A 23,110-nucleotide genomic window follows, 5' to 3' on the forward strand; every position below is an offset into this window, starting at 1 on the left:
CTGGCTGCCACCGTAGTCTGTGCCCTTTCTGCCGTGATGTGCTGCATGCTGCCTCCCAAGCTGACTTCAGACCAGGAAAACTCCCAACTTATTCTATGAAAATCTTCCTTGGCATATAACTAAGTTTTATGCTGAACTATATTTTAATTAGAATTTAATTACACTTCTAGGCATAGATTTGATGTAAAATCATCAGCATCTTTTGTTTCAGGACTTTGTTTGCGTTCCCTGTCCCAATAAACATCCTCTTTGCATGCCAATCACCTTCTCTGAAGGCATCTTTCGGAGGTTATGAGATGTGAAGATTTAATCATGTTTCACAGATTACTGACTTTGTGGTCCATGAGCTAGGCTGCTTCCAAACTGTTCTTAGGAAACTGAGTATTTGGACATCTAACACTGTGCAGCATCAATGAATGAGTTGAAAAGTAAAACCTCAGCCTCCCAAGATAGATGTCTGAAATTAAAAGTCAGGTCTTAAGCCCATAAACTGGCTCTTCATATCATTTCTAAGATCTCTTTTCTAAAATACATCCTGAGGAAACCTTCACCTGCAGGAACCACACTGAAGGACACTAGTTATTGACACATGGAGCTGATAAAGTGATTAGAAAGGTAAGCGGATGATGAGGTCCAACTGTCCCTAATTTATTGAGTAATAGATAAGGAAATCAGCATCAGGTGAACACCAACAGGGAAGCAATTCCCTGTGGCTGCCAATACGTAAACATCAGGCTTCTAAAGACAAGGTTAACATGCAAGTCAAAGAATTTCCGAGTGTAAACAGAAGCTCAAATTTCGCCTTTGCCTGTGGCTGCCATTTCAAATGAAGCCTCTCAGAAACAGTACTTTTGGCATTCCTTTGACCCACTGTCAAACAACTTGGCTATGTAGAATGACGTTTGAAAAAGCGAACACGCAAATTTTAAAAGTCTAATTCCATGCCACCTTCCAATGCACTCTCTTTGAGAGTAACAGTAGTTTACTTTCTCTAAGTCCCATTGTTATTAGTCGCAGTATCTCTTTCCACAAGTCTGTTTCCTATGGACACATCCCAGCCACCACACACAATCACAGCAGGCCTTTTCTTTTTTTGCCTTAATTTCCCCCTCTGATGTTTTCTCACTTCTCCGGCCACATTGATTTTCATTTTATACATCCTTTCACTCACTTTCGCTTGGCCCTGCTTCTTTCCCATCCTTGGCATTTGTCTCTGGTTGGATACACCTTATCTCTAGCTTCTCTCCACACCTTCAGTGTTTAAGGTGGGACTTTTAAGTAGTGTCAATGCTTCCTTGAAAATTTACTTTGATCTTTTGTAATTAAGCAAGAGTGGAAAGGGGGAATTGATAACAAAGTATATTATTAGCCATAACATTGTGTCCTCTTAACTATTATCATCTATCTTAGAAAACAAAGACACAACAATTCTTCAATTAATAGTATTTACTGATGACAGAATGTGGTAGGACGCTCACCATCAGGATAGTTTCCTTGTTTTTTCTAGGGAACCATCCCACCCCTATTCTTGGCCCATGAGTTTCATGCATAGTTGACCTCCTTTCTCACCCTTCCAGTTCCAGAGTTCTCGTGTGACCTAGGCCTAATCAGAGCATTACAGGTGCCTAGACACAGTGATTGGTTCAGGGGTAGACACTTAACCCAAGACTGGCCAATTTGAGGCAACGAAACTCAATTCCAGATCTCCTGTTGGAGCCATTGAGAAAGAAGCACATCTTTTTCAGTGGAGTTGATGAGAGGATGGCTGGTGGCCACCTTTGCCTCAGCAAGAGAAGGGTGTCTGAAGTGGAGCCAACACAGAGAGAGGCAGAGTACAAAGAGAGAGACCTAGTCCTAACACAATTGATTCTCTCTCCAGCATTGCCTGGATTTTTCAGATACAGGTTTGCTTAAACCAGTTCGATTTGGCTTTCTGTCCTTAAATCTGAGAGTCTTGGCTTATACAGACTATACAGTGAGTTGCTCATGGTTGTACATTGGCAACACCCTGGAAATTTTGAAAATTACTGCTTTAAAAGTATCCACGTATTGGTTTGTGCTACCTTATATATAGTGCTCACCATTGCAGGGTCTCAGGCATGCTGAGCTCTGTTGCGATCATCATCAGAAAGTGCCTACTAAGTGTACCATTGCATATAAAGACACTTTCAAAACAGAGCTTCACAGACATTTCTGGGATTGGCTTTTAGCCTATTTTCCATTTTTTAATATCCCCCATCTTTTGGATTTAGTGCTTTATGCCCTCATCTACCATCAAAATTGTCTCTTAGAGAAGCAGAACATGCCAGTTAAATATATATATATATATCCTTTGACTTGGCTACAGTACAATCCCCAATTTCCTATTACTTCTCTGATGGCACACAGTCAAAATGCAAATTTCCATACACAAAGGAAGAATAACTCTTGAAATAACACTTTGGTGCCATCGAGGACTTGAGCTCACTCTTGATTTAGTAGAGCTGCATAGACAGCAGAGTGTGACTGCTCAGCAAAAGCAACAGAATTTAGAGTCAGCAGATTTTGTAGGAGAGTAATTTTAAATAGGAAACAGAAATGGTGAGTATAAGATGGTGTAATTGAACTTCAACCTTTCACAGAACTGGGGGCTTTGAAAGAGACCATCAAGATTACACACAGTAAATCCTTTATTTGACAGAGATCAGAGACTTGCTAATGTCAATAAAAATAGATGGGAATCCACAGTTTTTATTCCACCTGTGCCTCCTCTTGATGGGCCCCCTCTTGAATCATAAGCCCCATTATTATATAAAATAGATATTAAGACTTCCATACTCCCATCTTCCTGTCTCTGCTTGCTTTCCATTAGTGGTTTTCGGTATTTTCTTCAGACTCTCATTCTACAAAGTTTGAAGAATTAAGTTATATATGTAGGTATTCATGTGTGTATGTATAATGGATATTGGAGCAGATTGTGTTTTCAAAAAATGGTTGCACCAATATATATCTTATTCCACATGTTTTTTTAATAATGTGACATCGACACTCTCCATCAAAAGGTGGGGTCTATGTTCTCTCCCCTTGAACCTGGGAGGGCTTGCTAATGGTCTCAACTGATAGAATGTGGTCAAAATGACAGCGTGTGACTTTTGAGGTGATGCCACAGAAGGTGATGTAGATTCCAACTGGCTCTTTCTCTTGAGATATGCCCCTTGGGAGCTCTGAGTCAATATGTAAGAAGTCAGACTGCCCCAAAGCCCCTTATGCTGGTAGATTACATGGAGAGACTACATGGAGAGAGCTAGAGAGATGCTCAAGGAGCCCCAGTTATTCCAGCCTTCAATTGTTTGAGTCTTCCCAGCCATGGGCTCAGATGAGTGAGCGAATGTCTGGATGATTCCACCTCCCGATTTGTGAGCCACTCTAGCTGATGCTGAGCAGAGTAGAAACAAACCATCTTCTGAGCCTGCCCAGCTTGCAGATTTGTAGGCAAAATAAATGCTGTCATTATTTTAAGCCAATACATTTTAGGTTAATTTGTTATGCAGCCATAGTACCTGGAACAGACATTATTCCCTGTTGCCACTTAAGAGCACTAACTTGTAGGGACAAAGTGTTCAAGAGCCTGCCTGCCAAGGTGATTTGGACTTCAAGCATGCAAGGGCTTATGATTTCATGATTTACATTGGAGGAAACTGGGTGAAGGTACACAAATCCTTTCTGAACCAATTTTGCAACCTCCTGTGAATCTAAAATTATCTCTAAAAGTAGTTAAAAATTAAAAATATGTATAAAAAAGATTCTATGGTTTAATATCAAAATGCAAATCCCATGCAAAGCCAATGAAAATGCAACAGGAAGAGAAAAAATAAGAAAGATGAATAAAAGCAAACACTTACCATAAAGTCCATTTTAAAGGGTAAACAGTTTTGCTAAGAAGGGAATAAAAGAAGAGCAAGACTACAGAAAGGGAAGAGAAAAGAGCAAAGGTAGGATGTGGTTGAAGTGGCACTGTGACTTAGAGGTTTGGTCACAGAAGGTTGACCAGTCTAGAGATTCCAATTAGAAGAGACCAGCCAGGGTCCCAGGAGGAAGCAGAGAAACATTCAAAAGGGTCTGAAGGAGTTAGTATCCAAAATATATAAAGAACTCATATATCTCAACAACAAAGAAACAAACAACCCAATTAAAACATGGGCAAAAGATCAGCAGAGACATTTTTCCAAAGGTAATATACAGATGGCCAACAGGCACGTGAAAAGATGTTCACTATCACTAACTATTAGAGAAATACAAATTGAAACCACAATGAGATACCAATTCATGCCCATCAGAATGGCTATAATTAACAAGACAAGAAATAACAAGTGTTGGAAAGGATGTGTAGAGAAAGGAACTCTTACACACTGTTGGTGGGGTTGTAAACTGATGCAGCCACTATGGAAAATAGTATGGAGATCCTCCAGAAAATTAAGACTAGAACTACCATATGAACCAGCTATTCCACTGTTGGGTATTTATCCAAAGAACACAAAAATATGAATATGTAAAGATATTTGCACCCCTATGTTCATTGCCACATTATTTACAATAGCTAAGACTTGGAAACAACCTAAGTGCCCACTAATGGATGAATGGATAAAGAAGATGTGGTATATATACACAACGGAATGCTACTCAGCTATAAAGAAAAGATGAAATCTTGCCATTTGCAACAACCTTGATGGAGCTTGAGGGTATTATGCTAAGCAAAGTAAGCCAGACAGAGAAAAGTCAAATATTATATGACTTCACTTGTATGTAGATGATAAAACAACAACAACAACAAACAAACACATAGATACAGAGATTAGATTGGTGGTTACCAGAAGGGAAGCAACGAGGGAGGAGAGCGAGGGGTGGTGGAATATGGTGATGGATGGTAATTAGTCTCTGGGTGGTGAACAGAATGTAGTCTACACAAATCGAAATATAAGGATGTACATGTGAAATTTAGGAAACGTTATAAATCAATGTTACCTCAATTAAAAAAAAAAGTGTGAAGAGTTTAACAAAGGGATATTTTGAAAGATGTGGGCAGAATCAAGGGAAGCAACAGACAGGGAAGCTCCCCAGAGCCAGCAGTGGAAGAGAGCCACCACCATCCGTAGGCCTGAGAGCAAGTGGTTAACTGAAGCCAAGCAACAGCTGGAGATGCAGAGGGCCGCCTGCAAGTGCTGTGGCCTTGGGTGCAGAAACACACTATTCTGTCTGGGAGAGTTCAGGAGCATAAATGCCCTAAGCACTTTTCCCCCACCCTCCAATCTCCTAGGAACACCTTCCCCTGCTCTAGCCCACGCCTTCTCAATGTGGGGCTCACGTTTGTTCTTGGCAGGGCAAAAGTAATCCAAAAAAACAAAACAATACATAAAAACAATGTAATAAAACACAGTAAGCAGATATACAGCATATTTGTAGTATTAAAATTTCATGGTTGGGAGGAGAATTAGGACAAAATGCCTAAAACATTTTCTGTAGGGAGCATGATAATAAAAAATAGTTCGAGAAACGCTCGCTAACCAACTCGAAGCTCGAGGGTGAGGGAGTCCAGTCAAGGTAGCCCCTCAGCGGTTGAGCACACAGGGCTTATTAAAATCCATCCTGACTGCTGCCCTTAAGATCTCTGCGTCCGTGCACGGGAACAGATGGTGGTTCTGAGGGTTAATCCAAGGAAAGCATCTATTCCACAGAGGAACCAAGGAGGAGAATTAGCAAAACGACTGTCCACAATCACAGCAAACCTTGCCATCAGTGTAGAAATTACCTTAGTCTTGGATGTATTTTAATATTTACAAAAAATGAGTAGATAATTCAAGGGCAGACATACATATGCATATCAACCCTTGGCTAATTTGCTAGTTTGGTATCACACAATGAACAAGCAAAATCTGACAACAGGGCTGAATTAAGACTTTTAGAAATCCTAACCACCAAACAGATTTTGGTGCTTTCCCTCAACCTCATATCAAAACAATATTCCTTTTTCTTTTTTTTTAACCTGGCTCAATCTTCACATATGTTTTAAAAGAAAACTTCTCTTTAAATTGTCTGATTGTAATAGTCTGGATAATTAATCAAAGCTGAGCTTTTCTCATTTATTTTTGGCGGCCCTACTTTACCGCTATTCAGAGCATGGGTTTAGTCTCTTTTTTTTTTTTTTTGAGGAAGATTAGCCCACAGCTAACTCCTGCCAGTCCTCCTCTTTTTGCTGAGGAAGCCTGGCCCTGAGCTAGCATCCATGCCCATCCTCCTCTACTTTAAATGTGGGACGCCTACCACAGCATGGCGTGCCAAGCCGTGCCATGTCTGCACCCGGGATCCGAACCAGCGAACCCCGGGCGGACGAGAAGTAGAACGTGTGCACTTAACCGCTGCGCCACCGGGCCGGCCCCATGGGTTTAGTCTCCATATTGGTAGCACAGAAAGCTTTGACCAGTAAAGGTGTCAATGCGTGTTTTCTGACCATATAGCTCCATTATTATCAAGGGCGTTATTGCCAGGACTTGTTAAATAGAAAATGTCTTGGTGACATTTTCCGTCGGGTCTATGTTTTAGCTTTACATGTGTAGATGTAGCCTTAATGTGCAGAGCATCACTTTATGTTTTATTGTAAAACATCCCTTTGTGTTTTATGTTAAGTTCATAGAAGGAGCACCGTGTCACTTTGATAGTGAAACAGGCCACCATGGCTGCCTGATACCCAGGAAATGAAGTCCAGTCTCCTCTGCCTGTTTCTCAAAGTCCTTCCTAACGCAGCCTCCATGTCCATCCACCCTTAACTCCAGCTCCTCTGTAACTTCGCTTCTTTCCCATGTTCCAAAACTCTTGAATTTCATATCTCTCTGTAGCCATCCTCATAGTCCTTTTCTCCTGCAGATTCCCTGTTCTGTGGAGAAGCTTGGCAAAAATTTAAACGTCAAGTCCCTATCCTCCTTCCATGAGCCTGGCCTTCAATGTCCTTTCTAAACTCTCCAGGCATTTCTGAAATCAAAAACCCAAAGTTTGAGAACCTCTGGCCTATGGTCTGGCATCAAACTACCTTATTTCTAGGCCTGACTCCCCAGAGTTCCTACCCGTGTAACATTCTGCAAGCTTTTCACTTACTTATGCCTCAGTTTCCTCATCTGTAAAATGGGGATATTATAGCTCAATAGCATTATAAAGATTAAATGAGTTAATAAATGTGAAGTGCTTAGAACAATGTCTGGCACAGAATAAGTGCACGATAAATGTTAGCTAGACGGCCCCCTTGGGCATCTGGAAGTGTTAATGCTGTCTGAAGTGCCTAATCATTACAAAGAAATTACTTTTGGGGTTGAGAGAACCTGTGGTACTGGACCAAATTCTTAGGAAACAGGATGCTTAAACCTGTGATTCTCAATGTTGACTGTACATTAGTTTCACCCAAGGTGCTCAGAAAAATACTGTCGCCTGGGTTCTACTGTCAGAGACTGGATTTTACTGGCCTGGAGTGGAACACAGAAATAGGCAATTTTACAAGCTCCAGATGATTCTAATGTGCAGTAAGGGCTGCTTTGGCAGCCTGGTCAACACTGGCTTAGGCAGATGATCAACAATTAACTGGAAACCATTTTCGTTTTTCATTTTTTTGTGGCATCGTGATCACCAATCATCTTCTTCTTTTTGAAATACTAGTTACCAGCTAATTAGACACTCTGTAACCATGCTGGGCTGTACTCTGGAACGTTTAACCAAAATTGGGCAATTTATTCTCCTGGCCAGAGTAGTAACGGAAAGTTTACAGGAAGACCATTCTGGTAATTGGAGGAAGTTATCAAGGAGGCTTAATCTTACCAGCTGGTTCTTCACATTTAACCATCAAAATAATTTGGCTGTTCTACTTTAAATGTTTCTCAAATTGTGATCCACACACAAAGCACCTGGATCTGGGTTCTAAATACTATTCTCCACCAAAAGGAACCAAAGCTTCTTGACGAAATGGCTGATGTCAGGGCTGGGGCAGAGAAAGTATAAAATGAGCCTGAGCATCTGGTTGGCCAGAAAACAAGGAAGGCTCAAAGAATGATGAGGACATGTCAAAGGACGCAGAAGACACTGTGAGGGAGTCCTTGATAGTAAACAATTATAATCCATTGAGTAGAATAGAAAACCATGAGTCTACAATGAGATAAGTAAATAAATGAATAAATTGAAAGATTGATGAAGAATGGGACGTTTACACAGTTTCAGTGTACCTCCCCACAAGATACACATTAATTACAAATGGTGACAAGAGTAGACGTACACTTGAGGAACCTTATAGACATCACTTTAATCAAATAATCAAAGTGATCAGTAATGGGCTGGATTGAAATTATGGGCACCTCATAGCATGCTATGAACACAATATCCCCTCTAAGAAACTTCCAAGAATGCTTCTAACAACACATTATCACATCTGTGATAGCTCTGCAAAGATGCATAACTTAAATTCAGTCATGAAAAGTCATCAGACAAACCCAAATTGGAAACATTTTACAATATAACTGGCCTGCAATCATCAAACATGTCAAGATCAACAAAGTCAAATTAAGGCTGAGGAACTCTTCCAAAATGAAGGACAGCAGAGACATGGCAACAAAATGAAACTTGTGATTTGTGTGTGTGTGGATGAGGAAGATTGGCCCTGAGCAAACATCTGTTGCCAATCTTCCTCTTCTTGCTTGAAGAAAATTGTTGCTGAGCTAACATCTGTGGCAATCTTCCTCTATTTTTTTAAGTAGGATGCTGCCACAGAGTGGCTTGATGAGCAGTGCTAGGTCCACACCCAGGATACGAACCTGGGAACCCACGGCCACGGAAGTGGAGTGTGTGAACTTAACCACTACGCCACCAGGCAGGCCCTGAAATGTGATTTTTGAACTGGATCTTTTTCTTTTAAAGGACATTATTGGGAAAATTGGTGAAACTTAAATGGAGTCTGAAAATTAGATGGTAGTAATGTATCACTGTTCATTTTCTGATTTTGATTTTTCTTATTTTGCTCATGTAGGAGGACCGACCATGTTTGTAGAAAATGTGCACTGAAATATTTGGGGGTAAGGGGCACCAGATCTGCAACTTATTCTCAAATTGTTCAGGAAGAAAATGGTTCTTTTTACTGTACTTGCAAATTTGCTGTAGGTTTGAGATTGTTTAAAATAAAAAACAGTACATAGGGCCAGCCTCATGGCCGAGTGGTTAAGTTCGTGTGTTCCGCTGTAGGTGGCCCAGTGTTTTGTCAGTTCGAATCCTGGGTGCGGACATGGCACCACTCATCGATCCATGCTGGGGTGGTGTCCCACATGCCATGGCTGGAAGGACCTACAACTAAGAATATACAACTATGTACCGGGGGGCTTTGGGGAGAAAAAGGAAGAAAATAAAATCTTAAAAACAAAAAACAAAAAACAAGGGCATTAAAAAAATAGCACTCCAAAGATGCATCACATGAAGTTAAAATGAAGCTTTCTGATTTGGTGGAGGCCTGAGACTGGGGGCAAGAATCCACATTTTTAGCGTTCACCTTAAGTGGCAACTTTAGACCCAGGGAATGAGAAATTCCCCTGAGAGCAGCAGTTTGCAACTGTTCACCAGCACTTGGCAAAACCAGCCCACTTCAGCCCACATTCTAGAGCCAGCCTCCCTATCCCTCCACCTCTTTCCTCCCAACCTCTGTATCTACTTTCCTTCTGCCAGCAGCAAAGATTGTTGGAGATCAGTGGGGAAATCTCAGGATAGAGAATTGAGAAATGATTGAAGTGATCTGCTCGCGTTTTTGCCCAAGGAGAATAGAGTACCGTGGTTTCTGTGTATTATTCCTCAAGCAGGGTGATCCCTGGAGGTGAAGTCATTTCCTAAGACTGCCTCTGATGGCTCCAGCGTGACAGGAGTTAGGAGAGAACAGGCATGCTTGAGCAAAGCATTAAGAGAGTGTGGCACACGTCCAGGTAATTCGAGTGTAGGTGGACAGTTTTAAGGCTCTCTCTGGTATAGTAAGAAAGCACAACTTTAGTACACTAGAAAATTGAAATTTGGGAATATAATGGCAAAGTCCTATGTGAAAATCTAATACTGTTCAAATACCATTACTTCTCCTTAAAGACAAAACAAAACCTTTCTCTGTTGAAAAGTTAGAATCTAATACTATAACCCATCAAATGTCCTATTGGCATGGTTCCAGCATTGAAAAAAATCATTCTAATGTTTTAACTCTCTAAACCTAGGGTCTGAGTTTTCAACAAAAGAAGATGACTGCATCTGAGTGGTGCATTCTTTATCCTCAGTTTTGGAAATCAAAACAGACAAACAGTTAAACACATAGAGTCTGAAATACTCACAGACACCTAGAAGACTTGAAGGAAGATATTTTTACGATATTATTAAAAGACTCACAGTGTATGCCCTGATGTGCTGCTCTTTTCCTTTGGGTTTTTAGCAGCTGAGTTAGGATCACTTTTCATGTGAGTCCTCTAGACAATTTTGGAGGACATCTAGAAGAAAGTTTCCCTTTCTGTGAAGTGAGAGGTTGCCCTAGATGTTCTCAGAGGCCTATTTGGCTATTAAAACCCACGATTCAGAACTTTTGAATTAAGGATGGAAATATTTACTGGGCATCGAGGAAAGAGCTCATAAAGAATCAATTTTCATGACTTTGATGGTTATGTAGAATTACAGAATTTGATATCTAGAGGGGGCCTTGGGGACACTAGGTGAAGGATTTGAGCATGCACCTAAGAGATGAAAAGAGAACTCAGGCGTACTGGCTCCCATTCAGGTTTCCACTAGCTTTCAATGATATTTTCCCTTTCCTTTCTTCTCTCCTCCCTCTACTTCCTTCTTTCTCTCCTTCCTGCCTTTCCTCCTTCCCTCCTGGGCTTGGCAATCATCAACAACAGCCATTCCATGATCATCCATTAACTGGGAAGTTGTTGATTGAAAATAAACAGAATAACAAAATAATAAACACCTCTTGTGAGGAGGAGAACATATTGGAATCCATAGTATCTAAATCATCTAAAATAATCTTTTCTGTAAGTTATCTTTTTTAACACTCTTGTGTTTTCTTTTTTTGTTGTGATTTATGAGAATTTTCCTCATGCCTGAATATTTTGCTTTTGCTTAACTGGGAGTTTTGCCTTAGCTTGGGCTAATATGGCCGTCCTAAGGTGGGACAAGCAAGAACTACTGAGACAGACATGATGGAGGATATGAATGGGAAGAATTCTTTTTCCCAGAAAGTTTGAATTAAGCATAAACAGGGTACAACTTCTATTATAGATTCAATCGCTGTGGACAGGGTAAAAAAGATACATTCTTGACTTCTCTCTTTCTCTCAGATGCCGCATTCCAAAGTCACTGAACTCTGCTGGTTTTACCTTTAAAATATGTCCAGAACCAATTCTCACTTTTTCCCTTCACTGCTTCTTGGGACAAGCCACCAGCATCTGTTGCTGCGATAGACTGTATCCCTGTTTCTGCCCTCAGCCCCCTGCAGTCCATTCTCAACACAACATCCAGAAGACTTCTTTTAAAGTGTGAGATCATGTCCTTTCTCTGCTTAAAATCTTCGATTTTCACTTCACTCAGAGAAAAAGCCGCAGTTCTTACAATGCCCCACAGTGCCCTAGGTAGTGATTCTTAAAGTGGAGTCCTCAGGCCAGGGCACCAACCAGCATCACCCGGGGAATTATTACAAATGCCAACCCTTGGGCAGTTCAGACCTCCTGAATCAGAGACTGAGTGTAACACGGCCTGAGGCGATTCTGATGCACACTCAAGTGTGAGATTCCCTCCTCTAAGGATCAGCCCCCAGCGACCTCTCCAGTTACTCACATTGACCTCCTTGCTTTTCTTAGAACAAGCCAGACCTCTCTCTCATTAGGCCCTTGGTCCTTTCCGTTTCCTTTATTGGAATACTCTTTCCCCAGATAGCTGCTCAGCTTACTCTTTTATGCTCTTCAAGTTTCTTTGCAAATATCAACTTAATAATCAGAGAGGTCCAGCATATTTGAAACTTTAACTCATCTCTCTCCTAAGTCTCCTCACACCCTCACCCCAATCACCAACTTATAACTCATGGCCATCCCCCGTCTCCTCTTCCCTGATTGGTTTTTCTGCATGGCACCAGGCTGGGGGTCTCTCATGAAGTTGCTGTCAAGACATCAGCCCGATCTGCAGTCAACTGAAGGCTTGCCTGGGGCTGGAGGATCTGATTCCAGCCAGGATGGCTCACTCAAATGACTTGCAGATTGGCGCTTGCTGTTGGTAGGAGGCCTCAGTTCTTTGCCATGTAGACCTCCCCACAGTGCTGCTGGAGTGACCTCAGGACACAGTAGCAGCCTTACCCTACAGCGAGTAATCCAGGGGACAGCCAGGTAGAAGCCACCCTCTTTTATGACCTAGACTTTTATGACCTGGTTATACCTAGTATGTGTGACCTAGTGTTATACACTATCATGAGACATTCTGACCCAGAACCATCAGGGTGAGCCACTCTCAAATTCCTGACCCACAGAAAGTCTGAGATAATAAGTGCTATTGTTGTTTTAAGTGCTAAATTTGGGAATAAAACTTCAGGCAGTAATAGGTAAATAATACTGCATATGCCACAAATTGACTTACTGTATAGTTTATTTAATATTTTAAAATCCATCAGCTGCCACTCCCCCATATACCTTAGAATATAAGCCACAAGAAAGAAGGGTTTGTGTGTGTGTGTGTGTGTGGGTTTCTTCAGTGCCTAGAACAGTGCTTATACTGTCAATAGTAGATGTTTAACAAAAATATGTGGAATGAATGCTTAGAAAAGCTGTTTCTGGGTGGTGGGGAGCTATACTGCTATGGTTGGAGGAAGAATGCTGTGGGGTATCTCTGTGACATAACTACTTTGCACAACTCCAGCGGACGCCGTTTGTACTGTATTCCAGGTGAATGGAAACTTCTGAGAGCACAGCTCCATGTGAAATTCCTGTTGACCCTGTGGATCACACGGACCTTGAGGATCCCCCACAGGGTTACACCAGCCACAGTTTGAGCAACACTCATCCAGAAGAACAAGACCACAGGCAAATGAAACAAAGCCTAGCCTCAGATGGAGATACTTGTTCTCAGCAACTTACAGAAATAGCATGGTCACCAAACTTCAAGAGACCATAGGAGGGGCCAGCCTGTGGCTGAGTGGTTAACTTCACGCACCCTGCTTCGGCAGTTAAGTTTGCTGGTTCAGATCCTGGGCGCAGACCTATACACTGTTCATCAAGCCATGCTGTGGTGGCATCCCACATAGGAGAACTAGAATGTCATGCAACTAAGATATACAACTATGTGCTGGGGCTTTGGGGAGAAGAAAAAGATTGGCAATAGATGTTAGCTCAGGGCCAATCTTCAAAAAAAATGGAAGAGACCATAGGGGATGGACAATGAATGTCTCAGTGGCAGGTCTCAACTGATGGCCAATAACTGGAGTCTACCTCCTCCTTCATGTTCCTGACCTAACCTGGTACCCTCCATGAAATTTTAGAGGCAGTAAGTAGAGGTTGAGGAATGATTGAGAGGGGAGGTTATGTAAATATTGGGAGTAGACTAGTTTCTTGGGAAGCTTGAGTTGAAGATAAGGAGAACTGAAATCAGGAAGGAGAAGACAGACTGGGAGAAAGTCCATTTGGGACAGGAATTAATGTGGTTGGGGGTGCTGGGGCAGAGTGCCGAGTGCACCTAAGGGGGATAGAAGAGAAAAACCCTAGTGAGATATGGGGCTCAGTCAATGCATTTTAAATCTTATCTCTAGTTTCAAAACCATTTTGTTCATATTAAAAGGAATTTCAAGCGTTAATAAACAAGGTAGGTGAATTTTTGGTGGGAGGGAGCTCTTCCTGTTTCAAATTCAGTACACTTGGACTGACTGGCTCTTCTGTCCAGAGACTGTGCCAGGTGGTTTTCATGTATCATCTTGTTTAAATCTCCCCACAGTCCCACAAGGTTGGTTTTTTCCCCTTCATTTAATATGAGGAAACTGACTTTTAGGTTAGCAAAACTGCCCAAGCAGGAAGCAGAACTTGGACATTGAGAGCTCTGTCCACACTCAAGCTGATCTGCCTCTCTATGGGGTGGAGGCTCCATACACATCATCACCCAAGACAAGACGTCTCTCAGAGCGAAAGGGAACATTGCTAATGACATGCCGAGGACAGCAGGCACAAACAGGGATCATTCGGAGTCACACAGGACCTATGGCTACTCTGTCCGGGTAGGTTCAGCCCTTCTCACTGTGGAAAATGCCTCGATGCTCACATTCTCTAAGCCCCATTTAAAATGCTAAAGCTGACTCTGAAATAGGACTCCGTGGTCATAACCACAGCTCTGTGTAATGGGTAAACGTGGAGAGCATGACTAAACATGAAATAGACTGTTGGGTCCTTCTGCTAATTTGTGGCAGGGGGATAGCTCAGAATGGCCCTGAATCAAGCAGAACGTAAAGAGTATAATTAAAGCAAGATGGTGACATAGGCTTTTATTGTATTCTGATTTTCACCATGGAAATTTACATTTTTCTTAAATTGTTGGTATTTTAAGGTCTAGAGGATAAAACAACTTTTCTTCATGAGAAAGCTGCTTTTCCTCATTCCTGCTTTTTTTTTTTTTTTTAAAGCTGGTCAATCACTAAGCTTGTTTGAGTGATGGCAAAGTCAAAATTATGACTGCCTGATTTTACCCTTCACTGCACTTGTCAAAAAAATTAAATTAAAGATCTTGCTTATGAATGTAATGCATGAACTGCTGCATGGCATTCTGAAAGATAGAATGTCCCCTCTGTCCAGCCCCTCACGCAACAGCATGTCACATGATACTTTAACATGCAGAGAAAATTCTGCCTCTCAGGAAATACAAAGTGCATTCTACCAATGGTTCATGCACTCAGAGAAATTTATTTTAGTAAAAATAACAATAATAATACCTCTAATAGCAACATTAGATCCTCCAAATTTGCATAGGGCTTTCTAGTTTCCAAAATGTTTCCACAAATAATTTCATCTGCCAGAAGAGATCATTAATATTTTAAAGGGCAGTACAGGACTGTTTGATTTAGCATGGCGAGGGCTCAGCTCCCTGAAGAAGGAGCATCCCGTGCAGGCTTGTTGAATATTCTACGTACAGGCAACTGTAGAACAAGAGTCAAAGTGCTAGTGCTTTCTGTAGGAATGATGGAAAAACAGCGTTCCTGCCCAAAAGCCACTGAAGGCTTTGCAGATGAATGTGTGGAGAAAATTACTATTCAAAACTTGCTACTACATTTTAGAAGCATTAAATCTCTTTAGTTTTTTGTTTGTTTTGTGTTTTTTTTTTTTTTGGTGAAGAAGATTGGGCCTGAGCTATCATCTGTTGCCAATCTTTACCCTCCCCTCCCCAAAGCCCCAGTACATAGCTGTATATCCGAGTTGTAAATCATTCTAGTTCTTCTATGTGAGATGCCGACACGGCATGGCTTGATGAGCAGCATATAGATCCATGCCCAGGATCTGAACTGGTGAACCCTGAGCCGCCAAAGCAGAGCATACAAATTTAACCACTCAGCCACAGGGCCAGCCCCAAATCTCTTTAGTTTTTTAATGAAAATATGTTTGTTTTTCTTTTATAAATATAAAATAATTCTTGCTATATATATATATATATATATATATATTTCAATTACACATAAATTTAGAGAGCTGAATATTAAACTCCTCAAAATTTGCCCCCACCCCTTCTCCACTCCTTCAAGATAATTCCTGAGGTCAATTTGATATATATCTTTCTTTGTATTATATATGTAGGCATGTATGTGCATACATGTGTAAGTATGCATATATGTATTTTTACGTGTATATTTGTAAGTATGTCCTGTCTACCAATCATTTATGTCTTCTTTCCCTCTATCTATTATCCATCATCTGTCTATCTGTCTATCTGTCATGTCTCTGTCGATCCATCTGATTCCTGAATATATGGCTGAGCTGGTGTTTTTGTAAGGGAACTTTTTAGAAGCCAGAAATGATGAAGGAGATTGAGTCAAGATTTGTAATCAAGCACTGAAATTATTGTTTGCTCTGAGGCATTTACCAATCCTAGATAGTCTAGACTTTAGAACAGTGGTTCTCAAACTTGAGCGTGCATTTGAATACCTGGAGGGCTTTTAAAAACACAGATTACTGGGCCCCACCTCAGAGTTCTGATTCAGCAGGTCTGGGATGGGCCCTAGAATTTGTAGTTCTAACCAGCTCCCAGGTGATGTTGGTGATGCAGATACAGGGATACTCTTGGAGAACCACTAGCTGAGCCTGGGTTTGAATGAGCCACACCTGTGAGGCACAGAGGGGCCAGTGCTTTTGTCCTGAATGTGGTGGGAAATTCACCTGTCTCCATTTTAGCATTGGTTGGAGAGGAAAATAAGGAAGAAGAAAGTCTCTGTTGAGATTTTCTAATTTTGTACATACACTAAGATGAGCTTAAGGACAAACAGGCAACAAAACAAAATAAAACAAAAAATAAAACTCTAAGACAAATATGTAGTGTGAGGGTTTCTAAACTGGCAGTATCTTGAGCTATCTCAGAACACAAAATGTAAATAAGTAAGCTCTTAATTCAACTTCAGAAAATCCCCACAAATAAAAATCCAAGGAATATGGCAATAAAAAGGACAAAATATACAGGGAAATAACCATAAGCATGAGTCCACAGAAACAATAAACTGCAGAATTTGACTTACACAGACTGGAGATACTGAAATTTCAGATTCAGATTATTTAAAAAGGTATTTTACGTTAATTAAATAAAGAATGACCAGACATATCTGAAAAAGAACCAAATACAACTTGTAAAAATGAAAACCACAATAATTGAAATGAGAAACTCAGCAAAGTGATAAACATCAGATAATAAAGCTGAATAGAAAATTAGCAAATTGAATGATAGACTTGCAAAAACAACCAGAAAGCATCAAAGAGAGACAGACACAGAAAAAAATGCAATGTAAGGTAAGAATCATGAAGGACAGAGAAGGAAAGAATGGAAGGCAGTAGAGGAGTAATATTTGGTGAGGCAATAGGTGAAAAATTTTCATAACTAATGAAAGATGACCATATTCATCTCCCAGAAGCATAGCAAATCCTAGGAAGGATAAAGAGAAATCCACATCGAGGCTCATTCTAGTAAAACCGAGGAACACCAAAGATAGAGAATAGATTGTCAATGCAGCCAGAGAGAAACGACAGATAACCTGAAAAGAAACAACAATTAGACTGAGAGAGTACTTCTTAACAACTACAGAATTGATAAGATTGTGGGAAAATATCTTTAAAGTGTTATGAGAAAATAACCTCAACTTTTTACTCTGCAAAACTGCCTTTAAAAAACAAAAGCAAAATAATAACATTTTCAGACAAACAAAGCCTGAGAGACTTTCACTAAAGGAACTTCTAGATGATTTATTTGGGAAGGATGAAGGAAAAAGTGTGAAAAAAGCATGTCTTATTAAATGTTCTAAGTTTTCTCTAATGATATTCTTCCAATTAATTTTTTGGTAAGGAAAAAAACTGGTCTAAATTACTGTGAGTTGGAACTGCTGCACTGGTATTAGCCAGACTTTTTACAAACAATTATGTGTATGATTTGCTGGTTCATGGAAAGCATTATCATTTATATCAGATGTCAGCCAATCAATTAGTGATCTGAAATTACTAATGATTTCATTATTGGCATAGTGTTGCAGTGGGTCAAATCAAAGGATACCGTGTCCATGAAAGTTCAATCAAAATATAACTCTATATCCAAAAGTCCACAGTATAAAAAATGCAAATAAATACATTTAGAAATTGTTTGATTTTTTATTTTGATGTTCAATACTTGAATAGCATATTTGCTAAAGTAATAATGCTTTCAATCAATGGAAGTAATATTCAATAAGCATTATAAAATCAATAATGCTTTCAGTCACGATGGTAACATTTCCTCCTTCAACAAAACTAGTTCCAATTTCCAGAAGAGAGAAAGGGAAAAGAATTAGAGAAGCTGTGTTGTTTCTAGAAAAAAAGAGGTTCTGACATTAACAAACTGCATGGACTTGGGCAAGTTAAAAAACCTTTGCAGTCTACTTTAAAAACAGTTTGTAGAATGAGAAAATTTGACCATATGCTTACACAATTCTTCTGGATTGAAATACAGTTCTTATGGTTATATATGCTGGAAAATCTAGGCGAGTTTGTGGTCCCACTCCACTCTCTATGATCCTGTCTGAGAGCATTTCTTATAAGGGAAGCTGAGGTGATCAGTAGTACCTGTGCGGGCTAGAAATAAGGCAAGGAACCCAAAGGTAAAAGAGAAGGGAGATGAGGCCAAGCGATGGAGCATTAAGCTGAGTGATCTATAAATAAAAAATACCAGAAGCATCTCTTATTTAAAAAAATATTCGAGAGACAATCAAGTTGGAAAAAGATTGATAACTCTAAAATGGGAAGAAGACTACAAAGAAGGGTCAGGATCCACATTACCCCTCTACCCGGTGACACAATATTCCATTGGCATATCCAGTAGGAAATAATGACTGTAACTCTGAATCATGAGAGGAAGTGAAGCGTATGCAACAGTACAACACATGCATTTAAGACAGTTTATTTTGGTAAAACAGAAACATTGATAAACAATGGAATCACCTACCACTGGCATGTCAGATTATGCTCCCCTTTTCACTCCTTTCCCAGCAATTTTTACTTTTTTGTCTTTGAAGACATCTCAGGAATAAATGCACAATTCCCATGTTTCTGTAGAGTGACTAATATTTATATTTCACCATGATGCCACAGACAGAATGTCCCTGGTAACAAATCCACAGGGATGGCATTTTTGTGATTCTGAGACCACATATTTGGGTGAGGTGAAGCCATATTATTTAGTCGTATTAGGATTATGGAATGATGTTCCTAAATGAAGTAAATTATTTAGAAAGTAGACATAAGTTTCACACATTTGAAGGAATAACTCGGAGGAATTTCCCTGTTAGTTAAAGGTGACAGAACTTCTGTAGTTTATGGCCCACCATTCGACACTTGGAAAAGACAACAGACAGGCTCTGGGAAACAGGCTTTGACGTAGCTCGTGCCTTTGATGGGAACCACTCAGTGAGGTAGATCTTCTCCAGGGAAAAGGCAATTGTTCTGTCCCTAATCCATTTCCTAATCATGGCCTTAAGAGATCGTCCAGGAAATGACCTAATTATAGCAGGAGATGGAAGCCCTGGTTACTCTCCCAATCAGACACTGACAAAGCTTATCACCTTGGGCCAGTTAGAGCTGCTAGTCTTCCCCATGGTTCTAAGTGTTCTCTGAATGATTCTAAACTTTCAAGCACATTTCAAGGAATTAGGACAGTGTGTACCCTATCACGGTGCTGATTATGATAGTAATTATAATAGCCATCACTAATGGAAAGCCAGACCTGTGCTAGGCACTTCACATATACTGTTTCTATTGTTTAGTGTTAGTCGGAAATGTTTATCCCTCACTCCCCAATCAGAGGACAGAGACATTAACTGCCATGCCCTTCTCCATGTCCCCTCACTTATGGTGAGCCTGGGAGAAGAAATAGTGCCATCCTGAGTCTCTCTCAGATCCTCCTGCTTACAGAGAGGGCATGTACTGGTCTGTTTTCTCCATATAATAAGCTCACTAGGGCAGCCTCTTTCTAGGCAGCCAAGGATACCAAGGACACAGGTACTTGCTCCCGAGGGGACAGGGGTTAAGTCTTTCACATTCAGGGTGAAATCCAGCATTAGGAAGCCCACCTGGGAGCAGGGCAACCAGATGCTCTGGTCTAACCTCATTAGTGGTGAAGCTAATGTTTCTGATTTCAAACTCTTATAGCTTTGCCTTCTCAATTGGTTCTGAACCTCAACAAGGGTGAAGGCAGGGTCATTGTTTATCATTTAGGACCCCAACACTCACAACAGATGCTGTGCAGTCATGGAGGTGAGCTGCTCAAGGTTTCCCTTCAAGAGAGAACCTGCTGCTCGGAGTGAAGTTAGCTGACGGCATGCAGCAGCCCTTGGGATCCAATGCAGCATTATGTTCACTTTGGGGCCACTTTCTCCAAAGCTGCTTGCAGCCAGTGAGCGAGCAAGGGGAGGGGATCTGGAGCAGCCATTCTTGCCCAATGCAGGCCTCCTTTAATGGCCAGTCCTCGCTCTGGGCCGCCCGAGACTTTCTCGGACGAAGACTGCAGCACTGCAGACAGGCTCTTCCTAGCTAATCTTCCTTCCTTCTCTCCTTTCACCGCTCCTGCTCCTTCCCTTGCTCTTCCCCCCTTTCTCCTTCACAAGCTTCTCCCCTATAAACTTCCTGCACTTCTGCTTCATCTTGGCATCTTCTTTCAGAACGACCCAAGCTGACTGCATCAGTATTATATACTCTCCATTTCACAGTGGATGAAGCAGGGCTCCAAAAAAGAAAGTAGAAGGCATAAGTATGTTTCCCTTTTAGAAGTTTGTGCATACTCTTAGATTAGAGGCTTGCTTAAAAAATACCTAATCTACATTTGGAAAGAAAAATTTGAATATCTTTTAAGCGGTACTAGTGTTGGAAGGAAAGAGAGACAGTGGTCATTTCTTCATAAAACGGAGCCCAATTGGACCTGCCCATTCAACGCATAAATGCAAAGATCCATTGACTTCTAGAACATGGAAGAGAACACTAAAGACAGGAAACATTTCCAGCCCCCATGGCTGAGGTTTGATTCTGACTCAGAATGAGTTCATGAGAAAAACAAATTATACCAATAAGCCAATAGCTACGGCACTGCTCATCACGCATAGATCTTGACCTTCACTCTACACAATTTTAGAACACCTAACTTGTAACCACTACCCACAACTTTACATTTTGCAGAAATGGAAAATACATCACACTGAGAAAATGATTTTTTAAATTTGTTTTTAACTTAACAAATTAAATCTGAATCTTATTTTTCGTCCTCTCTTGCAGAAGATAGTAAACATATTGGAAAAGGATAAAGAAAGGTTCTGTGATTTTTTTTTTTTGGAGGAAGATTAGCCCTGACCTAACTAACATCTGCTGCCAATCCTCCTCTTTTTGCTGAGGAAGACTGGCCCTGAGCTAACATCCATGCCCATCTTCCTCTACTTTATATGTGGGACGCCTACCACAGCATGGCTTGCCAAGCGGTGCCATGTCCGCACCCAAGATCCGAACCAGCGAACCCAGGGCCGCTGAAGTGGAACATGCGAACTTAACCGCTGTGCCACTGGACCGGCCCGGTTCTCTGATTTTTGAACCCTTAGAAATATCAGAACATGAGCGTATAAACATAATTTAAAAATTAAGTAGAAGTTTCTTTGCATGGCATGCTTTTTTAAAGGAAGAAGGAACAGGACTTACCCTCGCTAGAGTCTTTTGAGCATTCTGGCTTCTTTGCTTTGCTCTTCTTGTGGGGTGGAGAGAAGCCTTTTGGCTCTAACCCCTCTGGAAGCACAAAGATTTAATACAGTCTTATTTAAATATTTACCAGCAGGTTTCAAAATTATGCTGAAGTTTAACAATGTTTTCTTCTTAGAAAACCCACACATACTGTGAAGGTTCATGGCCAAGCTAAATTTTGGCAAGGACCTGTGGGTCTCCAGTGAACGTAGACTTAAATTTGCTTAAGCTTAAACATTTTTTTGTTGCCATCATTAATGATTCACACACATAGGAAATCTTACGTACTTTTTTAAATTAAAAAATTCTCCATAAGGCAGCCTCAATTATTATTTTTTTTTCTCCAGGAGAGTTTGATTTAAAACATCATGGATTAATTGGTGTCATTGTGCAATTTCATCCTCAAAACAGGGCTAGATGAGCTACAGTGTCATCTCGTTTTTGGGGGTTGGATGGGGCTTGAAACTATCCTCCTTCTACTAAACAGACTTCTTTAGAAATTCAGATTCTAAACAACTTCTATAAGCCCCCAATTAAGCTACTGTGCTTCCCATTTTTCTCGATGTCCTTCTCCCTAGGTCTATCCAAGGGGGCTAATAAATTAAATTCTGAAGACTGTTTTAGGAAACATATCCATAAATTCATCCCATTCTGATACAGGAACTTTGCATTAATTTTTTTTTAAAGATTGGCACCTGAGTTAATATCTGTTGCCAATCTTCTTTTTTCTTTTCTTTTTCCCCAAAGCCCCACAGTGCACAGTTGTATATTTCAGTTGTGGGTCCTTCTAGTTGTGGCATGTGGGACGCCACCTCAGTGTGGCCAGATGAGTGGTTCTAGGTCTGCGTCCAGGATCGGAACTGGGGAAACCCTGGGCCACCGAAGCAGAATGTGCCAACTTAACCACCCAGCCACGAGGCCAGCCCCAGTTAGGCATTAATTTATATCTCTAGTCCTGGTCTGTCTCCTGAGCTCAAGGCTTTTGTCTTCAACTGCCTACGTGGTGTCTTGTTTTGTGTTAGGACTGGATGTCTTCTGTTTGCCCCTCCAGATCCAGTTTCCACATTTCACCCCAAACTCCCCACTTCTGTGCTCTGGGAGGCTGGTCTCTACGGATTGCATGAATGAACTCCCTAGCTTTCTGACTTCCTAGTGGGATTCAGCCATTGGGAGGCCCAGGATATTTATTTCTTACGAGCAGTCTTCATGGGCTGGTTGTATCTCTCAGTCTAAGATGAGTGCTCCTATCAGACAGCCTTTTCCCGATGGCCCTCTCTGTTTCCTGGGTCCTGTAACTGCCACAACCCTGTTGTCCCTTCAGGGCTGGGATTTAACTATGCCCTACTCTTCCCAGCTCTAATAATTTCCCTTTACTCAACTCCCATCAGGCATTTCAAATTTAGGTAAATAATCCTATCAGGTATTTCAAACAACACAGCCAGAACAATACTCTTGATATCTGCAGACCTGTTCTCCCCATAGTATTCCACATCTCAAGGAATAGTCTTCCTATCTACCCATGAATTTAAACCAAAAACTGAGATATTATCCTCAATATTTCTCTTCTTTTACTTTTCCAGCAAAGCAATCATAAGTCCTGTTATATCTTATCAGCTCTGCTCCAAAAT

At 40.9% G+C, this 23,110-nt stretch overlaps 1 protein-coding gene and 1 long non-coding RNA gene across 9 annotated transcripts in view; one reads left to right on the top strand and one right to left on the bottom strand.

The window, feature by feature from the left end:
- The window catches only part of MACROD2 (mono-ADP ribosylhydrolase 2), a 1,873,143-nt gene that overhangs the window by 133,667 nt on the left and 1,716,366 nt on the right, over nt 1–23,110 (bottom strand). For 6 of the 8 annotated variants that reach the window (XM_070247518.1, XM_070247521.1, XM_070247519.1 and 3 more), the window contains exon 11: nt 21,444–21,527. The exons of the other annotated variants lie outside the window; for them this stretch is intronic. In XM_070247518.1, the coding sequence (XP_070103619.1) occupies nt 21,444–21,527 (84 nt within the window). The remainder of the gene's footprint in view (nt 1–21,443; nt 21,528–23,110) is intronic. 8 annotated transcript variants of the gene reach the window in all.
- The window catches only part of LOC111769888 (uncharacterized), a 39,773-nt gene continuing 30,796 nt past the window's right edge, over nt 14,134–23,110 (top strand). Inside the window, exon 1 of the long non-coding RNA XR_002802719.2 lies at nt 14,134–14,269. This is a non-coding gene — a long non-coding RNA (uncharacterized lncRNA). The remainder of the gene's footprint in view (nt 14,270–23,110) is intronic.

Source organism: Equus caballus, chromosome 22 (genome assembly GCF_041296265.1).
Source record: "Equus caballus isolate H_3958 breed thoroughbred chromosome 22, TB-T2T, whole genome shotgun sequence".
NCBI classification, from domain to species: Eukaryota; Metazoa; Chordata; class Mammalia; order Perissodactyla; family Equidae; genus Equus; species Equus caballus.